General features: G+C 41.8%; 1 protein-coding gene across 10 annotated transcripts in view; it reads right to left on the bottom strand.

Moving 5' to 3' along the window:
* Positions 1–16,882, bottom strand: part of syngap1b (synaptic Ras GTPase activating protein 1b) — a 181,138-nt gene that overhangs the window by 42,930 nt on the left and 121,326 nt on the right. For 7 of the 10 annotated variants that reach the window (XM_061049936.1, XM_061049935.1, XM_061049934.1 and 4 more), the window contains 3 exons: positions 15,219–15,310; positions 8,811–8,932; positions 113–266 (listed from right to left, as the gene is read on the bottom strand). In XM_061049936.1, the coding sequence (XP_060905919.1) occupies positions 113–266; positions 8,811–8,932; positions 15,219–15,310 (368 nt within the window). Of the gene's footprint in view, positions 1–112; positions 267–8,810; positions 8,933–14,819; positions 15,109–15,165; positions 15,311–16,882 lie in introns of all 10 variants that reach the window. The other 3 variants (XM_061049940.1, XM_061049932.1, XM_061049933.1) reach the window with 3 other exon arrangements.

Genomic DNA, 16,882 nt, shown 5'->3' with positions numbered 1-16,882 from the left:
CTCTTTCACATCACTGTCACTTGTCAGGAAAAACAATGTATTTTCTGCACTATTTGTGTGGTTTTTTTTTGCTGCTGCTGTTTGTTCACACCGTGCAGGCCTTATTCCTCACCTCAAAGCAGTACTCTTGTCCCAGGATGCTGGAGTGCACAGGTTTGATGATGGCGTCCTCGTCCAGAGTAAGGTCCAGCGCCTCGGCAGCGCTGCTGGGAGACAGCAAGGACTCATGAGAGTGGGACTCTTTGAAGCTTTGCATCAAACGGGTCCTGGGAGGAGGGAGAGCTGTGGTTAGATGTGGAGAGGGGAGGCTTGTTTATTGGAGGCGGCACACGGCGGCTTCAGTTCTGAGTCCAAGAAATTACAGGAAATTTGTTTATCACTGGTGATGAATGAGCCAGACAAGTTCCTTTTGATTTTTATCTTAGAGTACCAACGGCCCTATAAGGAATAAAAGGACCATCAACACGTCCCCAATGTCTGTGTTATGAATGTCTACTGCCAAGAAGAGATAATCAGGTGTCAGCATCAAACATGATATGTTGAATTGTGCAAGCTACTCAAACAAAAATTAAATAAACATATACCGACGTAAGCATGCCCAGAGGGAGCTTATGTTAGCCAGGAGACTAACGCTAACAGTACTGATCAAATGTGCATACGTTGATTTGAATCATATCCTTGGAGGGCCCATTCACTGGGCCTTTTAGGGGCCCAGCTATTTCGACCCTGGCTGGTAGGCTGGTGGTTCGAATCCGACCTGTGGCTCCTTTCCAGCATTTCATTCCCTGCTCTCTCTGCTCTCGATTTCCGACTCTTAACCACTGTCCTGTCTCTACAATAAAGGCATAAAAAGCCCCAAAATAAAAAAAATCTAAATTGCGATGATAAAATGATTTTGCCTTCATTAAGAATAATCCAGCCATCCTCACATCATTCACCTCATCTGTGCTGCTTCTGATTAGTCACTGAAAGTCGGTGTAAACAAATTATAATGTTAACTTTGTTTAGTATATGCATCTTAAGTAGGAAGTACCACAAAACTTAGCATGAATGGTAAATAGACTTCAAGCTTGTATCGTTCTTTTCTAGTCTTCTGACTACTCAAAGTGCTTTTACTCCGCAGGTCTCACCTACACATTCACACACTGATGGTAGAGGCTGCTGGGTAAAGTGGCTATCAGAAGTAACTAATGTAATCACACACCACCAACAAAGCAGCATGAGCAACTTTGGGTTAAGTGTCTTTCCCAAGGACACATCGGACATGTGGCTGCAGGTGCTGGGGAATCGAACCCTTGACCTTCCGGTGACTGACTCTGATGACTGACTCTACCACCCAGCCACAGCTGTCCTGCAAAATATTTCAACAACTTTCTTTCTTCTTACTATAAAGGAGGTTTTTCTGAAGGAAAACAAGAAATTAAAAAGGCATTCATAAATAATCTCTGCACTCTGCCTTATTGTAAATAATGTGGAAGTGTCCACCTCTTGTAAATGAACCATCTGTTACATAATGACATCATTTATTATCATGTTTATTTCAGCAGCTTTTGCACTCCTCACCACTGCACTGTAGTCTTTTGCAGGCTTGTAAATATAAGTTTTTGGTTTCTGAGTATCTGTTTGTGTTTGATTAAATCTTGAATGTTACACTTTGTTTATAGAGAGCACAGTTTATTAAAGTCGATTTCTTTGTATGTGTCAGAATACCTGGCCAATAAGCTGATTGTGATTGTTATTAAAACTACTCTATGCTACTTCACTGCATGCAAACAAACAGGTACTTAATGGGGAATATTTGGACAAAAATATAAAGCTGACTTAATGATGTTTCTGACTTCTCAACTTTATCCATTCAGCTGTTTTAGGTGTCGACATATTAGAACCATTAGACATACTGTACATAAATAAATAAAACATTTGTGATTAAAAGCTATTTTGTCATGTCTTGGAGCCAAATATAATCAAAGAAAACTTTTTTCAAAAAGCGGACAGACTGATAAAAGCTTCTTATGTCACGTCAGCTGTTAGCTCAACTTTTAGGAGAATCGATGCTCCTTCACCAAAAGACTTGTTGGAAAAGTAAATTATTGATTCTATCATTTAGGGAGCTACGCACAGATGATATTTTTCACTTTTCGTTTCAGTTTTGCATTATGTGGCTGTCAGCGCAAATCTATTTAATCGTCTACAGTACCTCCAGGCAATAACATTTCAGAAACAGTGAAGAAAAAGAAGAACATGAATCCTGAGAGACGTATGCAAAGGGCATCATGCTCACCGACACACTCACACATACATGCAGGGACAGGAGCATATACAATCACAGACAAGCTCACAAAACAGAACGTCTGTCGACACCGTGAGTCCAACCAGAGAGCCGTGGGGGGGGGGGGAGGGACGGTCAGGTGTGATGAAGCCCCTCACAGAAGAAAAGGAGAATGGAAATGAGAAAGAAAAAGAAAGAAGGAAATGAAAATGTAAATCCTCAGTGGGCTACTGCTGTCCGACTCTCAGCTTCTTCCTGCTGCTGCGCTCGCTCTGCTTTTGTCTTTGTTCAATCATAATGTTCATCAACAGAGCGCTGATTACATGTGGGGGACCGTGAGGGGAGAGAGAGAGAGAGAGAGAGAGAGAGAGAGCGAGAGAGATAAAAATAGACCCAAAGGAATGAGTCAGATTGAAGGAAAAGAAGAGAGAAGAAAGAGTGGGGGAGGTCACGAGTGGATGTGAAAGAAGGGAGGACTGAGAGGAGAAAGGGTGAGGGGTGAGGCGGGGAATGAGGGAGAGGACCTCTCAGAGGAAATCACGGTGATTATGTAAACGGTGGATCCTTTAAAGAGGAGGAAAGTGAGAGCGGGGATTAGAAGGAGAGAGGATGTGTGAGGGGTCGGGGCGCAGAGAGGGATTGAGTGCTGGAGCTTAAAGAAGGTGTCAGCGGGGCGCTGCAAGAGCAGGAAGCGTCGAACAGAAGACGTCGACACACACACACACACACACACATCTTGTAATTCTTCTATACCAACTACACGGCTGAGGAGAGTTGAAGTGGTCTGACAATCAACAATACACAAAGAACTTTATCTGAACTAGTAGAGCTTAAATGATTGCTCAATCAGCCCATCGGCAGAAAATGTATGTGCAACATTTTTGAAGTCGTTTAATCAAGCGGAAAAGTCTGAAATCTGCTAAAACACGAGGATATGCTGCTCTCCTCTGTTGTAATCCACTATACAATAAAAATCTTTAAGTAGGACCAGTGGCGATTCTAGAGTATGCGGGTTCCCTGGGCAAAACATCAATTGGGGGCCCCTCCCACCAGCGTTCATCACCATCATGTCTGCCAGTGTCCCGACGCTTCCTCTTTGTTCAAGTTTATTTTTTCTCTCTCAGGAATAAAGCATACAACGCTTAGCAAGACAACAAGAGTGAGTGCTTTGAGATGGGGCCCCCTTAGGGAGGTTTCCTTCTGTCAGTGCACAAATGTGAAAGTTTGTGAGCCCTCAGGGGGCCCCCTTACTGGTCTGGGGCCCCAAGTATGACAAAGCAAAACTTTGACACAGCTTTCACATATCTGTCAATGTCTTCTGTGATAGACATTTTAAAGACTTAATGATACATCAATGTGAGGGGAAAAAAAACAGCAGCAGATTCAATCCAATCCAATCCACTTACTTTATGCAGCTCACTGTGAAAACACAGTAAAATACATTAAACATAAAAAGCAAAGGAACATTCTAAAATATGTTGATAAAAACACATAAAAACATACAAATTAAGAATAAAAAGACAGAGGGACAGAGACCACACAACGCTCATGCTCCTTTAAAAGCATTGAATGTATATAAATATGGACGACGCATCTCCGACCTTGTGACGTCTTAAGGCGTTTTTGAACCGCAGGAACTTCTTCATAGTTCTATGAACTGTGGGAACCCTCCTCCTTTTTTATTCATCATGCACCGCAGGAACTATGAACTTTTTTTGTTGCTAGAACCTCATTAAGAGGAACCTTTTTAGCTCCTGCTTTAGAGTAGGGATCATGGAGGTGTGAACGTAGACAGAAAAGAGTTCCCATGATGTATAGTTTCAGGGAACTCTCTAGTGGATAGTTCCTCTTCAAAAAGTCCCCAGAACTGTTTGGTCACCTATAGTGAGCCAAGACATGTGCTGAAAGGATCTGGCAGGTGGAGAAGCAGAATTTAGGTAAGGGATATTGTAAAGTGAGTAGGTTGTTATCACAGGGAAGGTTACTACCAGGGGTGAAAGTAGGCCTATGTGGTTTGGTACTTCATATGACTAACAGATTCAATGGCGGTACAGAGAACTGGAAAGAGAGGAGTGACGCTGCCTGCAAAAACCTGAATTCAAAACCAGTAACGGTTGCACTTTCAGCAAGAGATCACATCTGCTAACGTTATGTCATTTTAAACGAAACGTATTAATCTCCTTATTAATTGCGTCTAAGTCATTCTGGACTGCTTCTGAACAGTCCGTGCTGTGTTTTGATCCGTACTGGACGACGCTTAGCTGCCTTTCAGTACTGCTAGTTAACGTGAGCACGAGCCTACTACAGCCCGCTGCAGCTGACTGATATCCAGCGCTGTGGGGTTTTTGGCAAGAAGACGATTAATGCAAAATCTCCAGAGTGAAATGTGTAGCTGAATAAGTTGTGATGTTTCCTGACATTGTGTTTTATTTCCAACAAAATAACAGCAGCTGGGGACGCGACTGCACATGCGCATCTTTCCTCTGATTGGCCAGCTTTGTTTGCAGTTGCAGGGACATTTTAGTGAGCAGGTGCGTGGCCAGGGGTAGCATGGGCCCCCCTAGAAATCTGATTGGCCACCCCAAAAAATCCTAAACTGCGATTTGGCTATTAACCCTGTCAGACTTATGTTGAAACCAATTATCTTGTGTTATAAAGTCGATGTTTTTAGAGTTTAAGTTAGAAAGGGTAAATACTTTTTATTTATTTGTGGCCACCCCTACATAAGTCAGTGCCCCATTTGGGCCACCCAAGTCAAAAAAGTTTGGACACACCCCTGTGAGTGAGCTTCCAAGTGGGTGTGACGCCGGTAGCCTAGTAGTTAGTGCACGCACCCCATGTACAGAGACTAAAGTCCTCCGGGCATTCTAGGTTTGAATCCGACCTGTGTAATGTCAATCCACACTCTCTCTCTCTCCCTGATTTCCGACTCTATCCTCTGTCCTATCTCTAAATAAAGCCATAAAAAGCCCGAATATAAAACCTTTAAATGAGCGTGATAACTATGAAAATAAAAGATCTCCTTTGAAGGCAAAATAAACCAGAAAATCTGATGCTAAATTTGAATATATTTGACCATTTCATTCGATTTTTAAGCAAATAATACATAACATTTATAGGTTAATATTCCTAATTAAAAAACCCTTTGGCAAGTTCTCCTATAGCTGTGGTAATTATGACAGGCCTTTTATCTGTTTTTTTTAATATTATAGGCCAAATAATTAAAATATGTATAATTAAAAAAGCAGAAAATTAATTTATACACAGTTTTATACTTATACAGGACACAAAATGCTCTAATTTGCATTTAGGTCATCTCAGGACGCTCAAACTCTGCTAAAAAAAAAGAGGCAAAGTTGTACAATATGTTCATGTAAGAGTTAGGAGCTACGATGTATGACAGGGTGACCTACAGTGTAGTAAGAGGAGGAAGCTCGGGGACCCATTAGGCATTTGCAAGAACAATAAGTCACAATAAGAGTTGCAAAAACATACATCACAGCAAGTTTTATGGTTCGTTTGGGAGCACAGAGGGATGTTTATAGCTGCATGAATTTGCTGAAAAAGGCCATGTGTTCTCAGCGAAGTCTCTCTGGGTAAATAAAGACGGAAAAGGGGATTGGTAATGAACAGAGATGCAGATGTTCCTTTTAAAATCTCTGTCAGGAAACATGCAGACGTAACCAGAGCTGTGAAAAGAAAACGAAACAACTTCAGCAGCTACTTGACTTTTGTGTCCGTTCTGCGTCTCCTCAGAGCAGCCGGGGATTATAGACATCTGCAACCTTCCCAAATGAATAAATCATGTGGAAGAGCAGCTTGGCAGACACCTGACTCAGAAAAGGTTTTAGTACCCTCCTGAGTGCACTTTTGCCCTGTGTTTATATTATCAACATGACCTTGTTCACAGAGGAAGTTCGAGTTGGTCGTGTCTGAAGTGGGAGCTTATAGATCAACTGAATAGACAAAGAACATCCTCGAACTTTTAGTCAATCCTGTGATTTTTAATTAGAAATCAATTTTGATGAGCTATTGGTAGCTAAAGTAATTCTTCAAACACTCTCCTGCTCCAGCTTCCCACTTGTGATGACTTTCTGCTTTTATTTGATGCTTTGCAAACTAAATATCTTCGTGTTTTTGACGGTTTATTGTATAACAAGCGAGTCTGATGACGTCAGGTTTAGGGATTAGGGACACTTAATCGACTCAAACCTTAGACCTCATTACCTTCACGAGTCGACACCAGAATTACAAGACGGTTAACAAATGAATAATACTTTCATATTTTGGCCCTAAATGCCGGTTTAAATGTTTTGAGTAAACAACAAAGCAGCCAACAGCCACACGATGAAGCTGTAGCCATAGACTGGCTCTCTGGTAGTTAATGGGCCTGCTCTCCCCGCTCTACTACCTGGCTGTAAACAAGCACTGTGAATGGATAGCATCTCCAAGGAGCAGTGTGGGGGGGGGGGGTCATCACTATGTTCTATGTTCCCTCAGCAACAGGGCTGGCCCTTCAATAATGCAGATAATGGGTCCTTTTAATTAGACTTTTTAACAACATCCCTAGGAATTATTGATTTGGAGGTGTAGATAAAATCAGAAAGAAAAAGTCTAAAAATACTTTAAAAATATGGCGGGTGTCACAAATAAAATCTTGGAAATTAACAAACTGTTTAGACAATGACTTGGAAACTGAACACTTAAACAGTTTTTTTCTTTCATTCATTATTTTTTGTCTCTTTTTTTGTTTTACTTTGAAATGTAATTTGTTGAGTATAAACTTAGGTCCAACTTAAATTGGTCTTTTCTTCATCAAACCTTCTTTCAAACTTCCGCACAGTTTCTCTCTCACTTGCTGTTAGACTGATACAGAGGAGGTATAATTAAGCAAATCTCCCACTGACTCATTATGGTCTGTACAGCGACCATATGGCTGACTACTGGTTGCCATGGAGAGAGGGAGACGTTCTTTTTTTTTTTTTTTTTCATGGCCCGGCAGAGGAACAGCGTTAGTGCTGAGTGTTATAATTATAAGTGACACCGCGGCAGGTCACGAGAGGGAAAAATAAACAACGATTTATAACCATGATGGATGGAGACAGCGACTGATTGTGACTGACGGATGGGTAGAGAGAGGTATAGGTAGATAGAACAACAGAAAGAGAGAACAAAAGGTAGAACACTCGATTAAGATATGATTCAACATTAAAACCATCGATCGAGACAAACAGTCATCGGAGGCTGTAACCTCTGAAGCCTATACTGTACTCTACAGTAGATGAATATAAAGACAGAACTATGAATAGAACGATACAGCATAGAGACAAACAGACAGACTTTCATGAGAGGCAAGACCCTCTGATGACCTGATTCGATATCTACTGTAGATCAAATGATGTAACTGCAGATGGAAGGATTGCACACTGTCTGAATTGGGGGAAAAAAGATTGTGTTATTTTGCAGTTTAAACGTTTAGCAAGAGTTTGCTTGCAATTTTCGTATTAAAAAAACAAGAAACTTCCTAGTATTGTATTGTTGCCATGGTATTAAAGCAGGTATCGATATGGTTAGATTTTTTTTTGTTTACTGGTATCATCCATCCATCCATTATCTTTACCGCTTTTCCCGTGCTGGAGACGATCCCAGCTGTCATTGGGCGAGAGGCGGGGTACACCTGGCCTTGAATGATCGCCAGTCTATCACAGGACTGACATAAAGAGACAGACAACCAGCCACACTCACATACACACCTACGAGCAATTTTAGAGACCTAACGAGCACGTCTTTGGACTGTGGGAGGAAGCCGGAGTACCTTGAGGGAACCCACTCATGCACGGGGGAGAACGTGCAAACTCCAACACATGAAGGTTCCTGCACAATGGGGTTTGGAACCAGGAACCTCCTCGCTGTGAGGCAACAGAGCTAACCACTACACCACCATGCAGCCTGGTATTATTATGAAGTTTAATATTCTGGAATCGTAACAAACCTTGATTGATGAGATCGATAGATTAATAGATCCAAAGATCAATTAGACTGATGGGGCCGTCATGGCTATCCCATAATGCAATGGGCTACAGGTAAAAGGTTGAGTGCAACGTTTAAGAACTAAAGTCTATAATAGCACCCCATGGTGTAAGCGAATGAAATATTATTCATGCATTTTGAGATAATACATTTTGACTCCGCATTTGTTGGAAACAGCACGTATTTATATTCTGTACAGATAAAGACGCCTTTTAGATCATATACTGTGTGTAACAGGAAAGCACAACATGACAAATCTATAACAAGCCTCCCCCTTCATCATACGTCTAAAATCACTGCTTCTGTGTGATTCTGAATTGGGTTTCACGTTCTTATGAGCACTACCTAGAAGATGACCAAGCAGAAGGAAAAAAGTGCGTTTGATACCAAAACATTAGAGGGAAATATAAAAAAAACAGATTTGAAATGCAAATAGACAGAGATCAACGCAGCGGCACAGCCACAAACAAGCACATTGATCCTCATGTTACTCACACGACGGCTCACTGACCTGTCTTGGTCGGCACTGCGGAAGCGGGGGAGGATCATGTGGCGGAAACTGCTGGTTCGGTCCAGTTTGGGCTGACTCTTGGCCCTCTTGATCGAGCCCTTCAACCTTCTACTGAGGAAACTCTGAACGAGGGCAAACAGATGGAGGCGAGGAGGGAGGACGTGCATGGAGACGTGAAGTTACAGAGAAGGAGTGTGTGATGTGGAGTTAGATAAAGGATGGGTTGAAAGACAAAGAGAGGACACAGGAGTTCGTGATGTTTACATGAAAACAGATGATTCCCATGGAGTCAGTATGGTGTGTGTAGGATGTATAAATCGGATGAAGACACATAAATGAGAGATTTGATGTGAGTGATGGGGGAGAGCACAAGGTACATTTTATTATAAACAAGAAATCATTACACCCACACATGTCCACTGACACAGAGGGGCGCAGTGTGGTATCAGATCCTGTGGTGGGCAGTGGTGAGCCACAAGTCCGACAACAAGCTGAGCAGCACACGTCTCACACAGTGGGTTCAGTTTGTCCTACATGAGCTTCCTCACATGATCAAATAACACAATATTACAAGCTGCAACAGGAACCTTTTCATTGGTGCAGGAGAACCTGACTCTGGGTTTTGTCCCAATACCCATTCCTACTTTATTTGAAGGTATTTAAGTGTGTATAGTTGTGGGATTTGTAGTTCGAGAGCCTGGAACCATTACTAAAGGAGTTGTTTTTTTTAGAGCTAACTTGACACCCTTCATCAACAGAAAAATCAAGTGACCCACATAAACACACTCTGCAAGGAACAAGTTAGCTTGGATGAATTGTTAGAACAAGTTTGATTACACACAAGCATCTTGGACAGTATTTTCTGGACCTTTTCAGATCATGGCATCCATTCATTACAAATAATTGATGTTAGAAATATTGCATTGACCTTTGCCATTGTATCAAATATGATAAAGTAAAATAACGCTACCCTTGGCCAGTCCTTGAGGCACTTTGAGGACCAACAATAAGAAGACTGAAGGTCTAAGGACATTAGAGAATTAAAAAATGATAGTTGTTTATAGTTGTAGTTTAAAAGAGGTCACTTTTGAGTAGTACTTGAGATCGGTCTTGGACTCGAGACCACATTTTGAAGGTCTTGGTCTCAGCTAGGAATCAAAAGCATTTTTGCTCGGTCTTGTATCGGTCTCAGACTGGGCGGACTCCGGATTTTAAATCAAGATCACCACTGATAGGCTATTTTCCAAGTCAACACTGTGATTCGAAGGAAGATGCCCCTTTCTAAAGCAACAAATAACTAATTCGATTTTTATCCCCCGGTTACACCTGCAACCTTCCCGGTGTTACGGTCTAAATGAGTGACACGCCCCCTGCACACACGGTGATGATTTTTCAGTGATATTTATGGTTTTGGTCTTGTCTCGGTCCCTGAAGGTCTTGGTCTTGTCTTGTTCTCTGAGCAGTCTGGTCTCGGGTATGTCTTGGTCTCGTTTACTGTGGTCTTGACTACAACACTACTTTTAAGTATATGTCCTGAAAAAACTAAGGGTAGGTATATAATAAGGCACCTTTTCACTCAGTTTAATCCCTCAATGCATTTTGTCTGTGATCGAAATAGAATAGATCTTTATCGTCATTGCTATAAAAACAATGAAAGGCACTTTAGCAGCTCGTTGTCAGCGGCAACGCAGATAAAACATAAAGACATTAAAATCCTCCATAAAAACTACTTTTATGTCACAAACTGTTGACGCTGATTGAAGTATACTGCTTGACTAGTAGTGTACTACATTTGAATGGTTTCGGTCTGATTTATTATAAGAATGGAAGGCACAGTTTTCTCTCATCTCTAAAGAGCTCAACAGTATGCAGTGTCCCGTTCGTTTTCTCCATAACGCATTTGATTATTACTCTTGATATCAAACTCGTTTTAAGAAAAAAGTTGGTTAATCATGACCTCGGGGAAAAGAACTACACAACCCACAACCCTACAGTGTCACAGCGCCATCTCTGATTTGTTGAGCACGCTGTTACCATGGAGATGTTTACCGCACCCAAGACATTCAGCTGTTGGCACAAACTTGTAAAATATTACAGCATTATTATGAACTTAAAGATGAATGTTGAAAGAAGGTCCATGTACGTTCAGGAAGAAGCGGCTAAACTATGGTTTGGTCTCGTTGGAATTGCAATGGATTGTGGGATGTGTAGTTCCTTCACTTCATGAAAAATATATCCCTTGGTTGGCTTGGTTACAGGATTAAAAATATTTATTTTCTAAAATCTCAATGGAGGATATGATCTGGAAAATTTAATTCCAGAACCAGAGTCGCCAAAAAAGTGAGCGGTCACTTTTGAGCTCCATGGAAAGGAAAACTCATTTATACTTGTTTTATCTTAACAGTGATATTATTTCTAGTCTTTGATAGTCGTCTCTGGAGGTTTCGACATTTCTTGGTAGAGTTTGGGACTTTTACCTTCTTCCTGTCTTCTGAATATTGTTGGTCCTCAGACCAGCCTAAAGGTACGTTACCACCAAAAAGTGGACAGGTTTAGCACATCAGACTGAGCTGTTCTGAGGTGGGCACTTAGCTCTGATCACTGAGCAGGACTTCTCGTGTGGTTATTGGGACAGACCGTTAGTCTGCATGACAATCCCACCCTTCGATGAAACATTTGTCTAAAATGAAGGTACGAAAAATATTCAAGAAACCGAAAAAAAAGCAGGATAATGTCTCCATAATTTATCTTCTTATCTTCTACATTTCGAGATCAGTATTCCAGATTTCCAAACATGGTGTCACTTCTTTGGCCAAAAGGGAAACAAGATGGAAAAGATCTGACATTTCCTACCTTAATGTGTATTTAACGCCCACTCAATTGCATTTTTTAATCTTCACCAGGACATCACAATATTTGTAGACTATAAATGTCAATTTTAAAAAACTGTTTTCACACTCCATACCTTGAAATATAAACTGTGGAAGGTGACTTTAGAGCTCCAACATGCATGAAATATCAGTGTTTTTTTCCTACTGAGCCATCAAGAGGCTTCACTCCATTAGCTGTAAGGTGCTTATTGAAGAAGCAGTAATAATGTTTGTACACCTTTAGCATGAAAACATTATACGGTGGGGGCTTGACTGGAGGAAATGACACCTCGTCATCCGGCATGAATGAAATGGCTTTGAAGCCTGTCTCGAGGTTATGACTAAAGACTTGGCTCCATCTGCTGGTTCCCTGCTAATAGCCTGCATGACTAAATCTGATTTGATTAGCCGCTCCGTCTGACACTTCAAGTCTCACAAACTTAAGAGTTTGAGAAGGGGCAGAAAAGCCTGAATCACAATAAACAGCAGTGAGAGAGGGAGGGAGAGGGGGGGGGGGGGGGGGGACCTCATCCTCAGTGTTTGCTCAGCTGCTGCTCACCTGTAGGTTCATTTCAGGTGTTAAAAGAGAGGACTGGTGTCACTTAATGTTGCAGCTTATCGGAGATTATCTATATTAAGCAGCTATATGTAAATGGTGAATCAGTTCTACATCACAAACAGCAGGATGTTGAGTTTATCCTCAGTCTCCGGTACAGTGTGAGTTGCTTCCTAATACCTTTACCCGAGTCCAGGATGTGTAATTTACTTCAGTATTTAAATGTTACCTTCCTTAATTTAGAGGAGAATATTGTAGTTTTAATTGGTTACGTCACCGATAACATGAAAACAAAAATGGCTTTTACTGGCCATTAAAGGTGTCATATGTAGTAGTAAATATGGGTGTTGCCCGAGAGGTTGCACTGCCTAAAAGAATTAAGTCAAGAATCGAAAGTCTCTTCTCTTATTCGCAGGAATTTAACACCAAAGCTTACTGGACAGGCTGGAACATAATTGGCTGCAGTATCCATCTGCTCCTGGGAAATTTTTGTGTGCTATTGAAGTAGGTGTACTCTAAACCCAGAGGGAAAAAAAACACTAGGCCCGACCAATATGGGATTTTTGGGGACGATACCGATGTCAATTGGGGAGAAAAAAATCTGATACCGATATATTGGCCGATATCTTTCTTAGATCTATGAAATCTTTAGAGATAGATATAAATTGACACATTTATTGCATTGATCCCTCAAATGCAGTTATCAAACACAAGTAGCTGAGCATGTACATGCGTCACCACTTGACACTCTGGAGAGTGATGATGCTTGTTGTAATCCATACAGCGCCCTCTGCTGGTGAAAGAGAACTGCTAGTGTAATATAATAAAGTTCAAATGAAATGCTATTTGACTGGTGAATAAATAGAGTAATGTTGGCTCATATCTGCCATAAAATTTGCCGATACTGATAGTCACTGGATAAGCTAATATCGGCCAATATCGTCGGCTGGCAGATTAATCGGTCGGGCTCTAAAAAAAACAACCTATGTATTCTCTAGACTATTTCCAAGCGTCTTGTAATTCTACCCCCAAACTTCACCTGGAGGATAGTCACAAAGCAGTCAGTGATTGTCAAAAAAAACTTCACCCTGTGACTCTCCTTACAGTGCTTTAGGCTTTCTCATCCAATCAGAGAAGCTGAAATATTCATAGTAAACACCTAGCTCCGCTACTGTCAAATAAAATGAAATGCGAGCTAAACTGAGACTTTGCAGCTACTCAAGAGGACTTTTTGGGTTTTATAATTTGAACTCTATTAAAGTTGTTATTTTTTTCACTCTGCACCAGCGTAAAGCAGCAAATAGTTTCAGTGTCAAAGGAGGAACACGGGTCCTGTTCTTTCCAGTTCCAGTGACAGTGTGCAAACAGCAGCAGAAACAATAGAAAAGAGATGAGCAGCATAGAGCACAGGCACAAAACTCATAAAGGCACCAATCTATCCTTTTAGCCCTTTCATGTGCACGTTTGATACCTTCTGATTGAGTTTCTGTTGCCATGAATAAAACAATAAACAGATTATTTCTGTCCTCAGACACAGAATGTGTTCGGCTGCCAGCTCCGCTCTCCTCTTTGATTGAAGCCGTCTGAAGTATGAAAAAGGTTCATGACGATCCCAGGAGTAACAGTGACAGCACAGGTTTTAAAAAAAAAATGTTTCTCCTTTGTTGGCATTTAAGAATCGCACCAGGTTTGAGATCAATTTACTACAAGTCACTGTTACTTTAACCATAAAGTAAAGCAGACATCCATTGATGTTCAGTCATTTCAGAGAGAAAGATGAACGTTCTTTTAGCAGACTTTGAAATAAAGATGATGAAAAATTACCTTTGCTAATGTAATTACTGGTTTCTTTTTCTGTTTCCACCTGCAGTTCTGCTTGTCTGTTAAGGTTGCTAAATAATTAATTGAATTGAGAATGTGTTGGTTTTTATTCATTTACAAACAGGTTGAAACTCTATTATCAGACTTTGAAGCTTGATTGGATTCATTTAATTGAACATAACGTCTGTTTTTACTCGTGTTTCTTCCTTAATTGTAAAAACATATTTTTAAATGAATGAACTTTAATCACATTTTGTTCTATAATTAGTAGTTTAATCCAGAGTCTTTTAACGTGGCAGAGGATTTTCCTCGACATATTCTCGAAGTTCTTCTGCTTTAAGAACTTAATGGTGATGTTTTAGGATTGCAGATAATTAAATTGACAAATTGTAGTGCAACATTTTTAAATCAATCAGCACTTCAGCTGCATTCAAGAAAATCACTTTGGCAAGCCTTAATCCAAATTACAAAATTCAAGTACGTTTCCTGCCGTTGGGAAATGAAGGGAGATCAATGGATGTAGAAAAAAAGAAAACATAGCATGCATTTGAAAACAGTGAATTTGTATTGATGGAGTTAAGTATGCAGAGCCCCCCGGTTAGGCCCTGTAAGAAACACAGTCCTCATAATGCTGTGAAAAATAAAGGTTAAAGATGTTGTTAAATTTGACACTTTTTTCACCTCCACCAAATGATCGGACTTTTGAAACATACATGTGAACGTCGCCAGTGTCTCTGCTTCAGCCATGTTTGTGTCACATACCTCAACAGGGGGCAGTGGTGAAATGTACGCTCCTCCCGCCACTGGACTCGAACCGGCAGCCCTCCAATCTCCGCCCCAGTAAAAGAAGGGGGGGGAGGAGTAGGAGGCGGCAGGCGAGTGGGGCAGGGTGTAGGACAGGGAGGGGGAGAGGGGCAGCGAGCGGGGCATGGGGGGAGTGCCGGCCCCTTTCTTGGAGCCCTTTTGCTGCTGCTGCGGGTGCTGCTGCTGGCGCAGGGCGAGGGACGGGGACACGGTCAAGGAGAGGGGGAAAGGGTGAGGCGGGGTGCCGCTGGCCCGGCGGCCGCAGGTGTGCGGCGGGCCCAGGGCGGGAGAAGGGTGGAGGGACAGCGAGAGGGACGGAGGGAGCGAGCGAGGCCGGGGATAGGGAGGGTTACTCACGGATTGTCGTAAGGGTTGAAGGGGGGCAGTGGGAGGGACCTCCATGCTGGGCTGCTTCCCGGTGGCTATGCTCTTCCGCCGAGCGCGATGATCTAAGAGAGCGAGAGAGAGAGAGAGAGAGAGGGAAGAGGTCGACAGGTGAGTCTCTGATACACATCAGTGAAAAGGAAACATCACACCAAATGAAGACAGGATGGAATATTACAAAGCTGAGGCGCAGGGAGAGCAAGAGGAAGTGAAGAGAGAGAGAGAGAGAGAGAGAGAGATGGAGCCCATTGTGGAAACTAACAGCGGCGACAGAGCGGTTATTGACAGTCCGCCTGAAGGAATGAAAAAAGGCCAGGAGAGAATATGAGAGCTAGATAGAGGTCAAAGGTGAGCGAGGCATAAATAAAACCATACAGGGTCACACCCATCCACCAGCAGAAGCACAAATACGCCTTCATCTGTGCAGGAGATGAGGTTGAGGAAGTGGGCGAGAGACTATTTGAGGGATAGATTTTCTGTCTGGACTTCGGATGAGGTGAATGTTAACAGTGTGTATACTGAGAGGAGGAGGTGAGAGGGGAGGGGCTGGAGAGGATGCAGAGATGGAGGGGAGTGAGCATTAGACAAACAAAGCCTTTTATTGACTTCCGTCAGTGAGTCGCTGCCTAATGCACTGAGCTGGTCAGTAAGGGAATAAACTCCTGTCCTACACTTGATTGATGACAGAAAGAGTTTAAATGTGAAGTTAGAGAACACAAGAAACAACACACAGGAGGATTGCTTGACCTGGCTGGCCTGTTTATCCACTGCAGCGCTGACAGATTTAATTAAAAAACTGTACAATGTTGCCTTTATATAATCTCTGTATCGACAGCCACAAGCAGCCCTTCACAGACTTAAATCACAAAACTCTCCGTGTTTCTATCCAACTCTGGAAAGGTTGTTCGCCACAGACTAAATCTCTGAGATCGCGGCGTAGACCTGCTCTGTTTGCAAAGTGTCTTCAGATAACATTTGTTATGACTTGGTGATATAAAATAAAATGGATTTGCTTTGCGACGATGAAACTGTCAAATTTCTGCAACAATATAAAATCAACTTAGCAGAAGATCTGGTTCGTCTGACCTCTCTTTGGTCTCCATCTCAAGGCCATCCTCGAACTTAAACTGGTCCAGAGCTAAATATCCCGCTTAAACATCGCATCAACTTCGAAATTCTGCTCCTCACCTTTAAGGCCATCCATAACCTCGCTCCTCTGTACCTCTCTGAACTCCACATCAACACACCCACCCGCACTCTCAGGTCTTCTTCTTCCATTAAACTCACCGCACCACCCGCCCGCCTGACCACCATGGGGTCCAGGGCCTTCAGCCGCTCTGTAATATTGACTGTCTCTCAATTTTTAAATCTCATCTCAAAACAAATCTTTTTAAACTGGCATTTTCAGTCTGATCATTCTCCGTCTGAATCCTCTACACAATGATTTCATAAACTGTTGATTTGGCTTTTTAATGTTAATTTTACTGAAGTATTGTTCCTTTGTTGTTTTTATCTCTGCTTTGTAAGGTGACCTTGAGCGCTATGTAATAAAAATGAATTATTATTATTACTAGCACGCACAAAACCAAAATCTTCTCCACAGTCTTTAAAATAGATTTTTGGTTTTGATTTTCATA

Source organism: Labrus mixtus, chromosome 11, assembly GCF_963584025.1.
Source record: "Labrus mixtus chromosome 11, fLabMix1.1, whole genome shotgun sequence".
NCBI classification, from domain to species: domain Eukaryota; kingdom Metazoa; phylum Chordata; class Actinopteri; order Labriformes; family Labridae; genus Labrus; species Labrus mixtus.
Note: the sequence above shows the minus strand (reverse complement) of the source record. Positions and strands in the feature narration are given on the sequence as shown.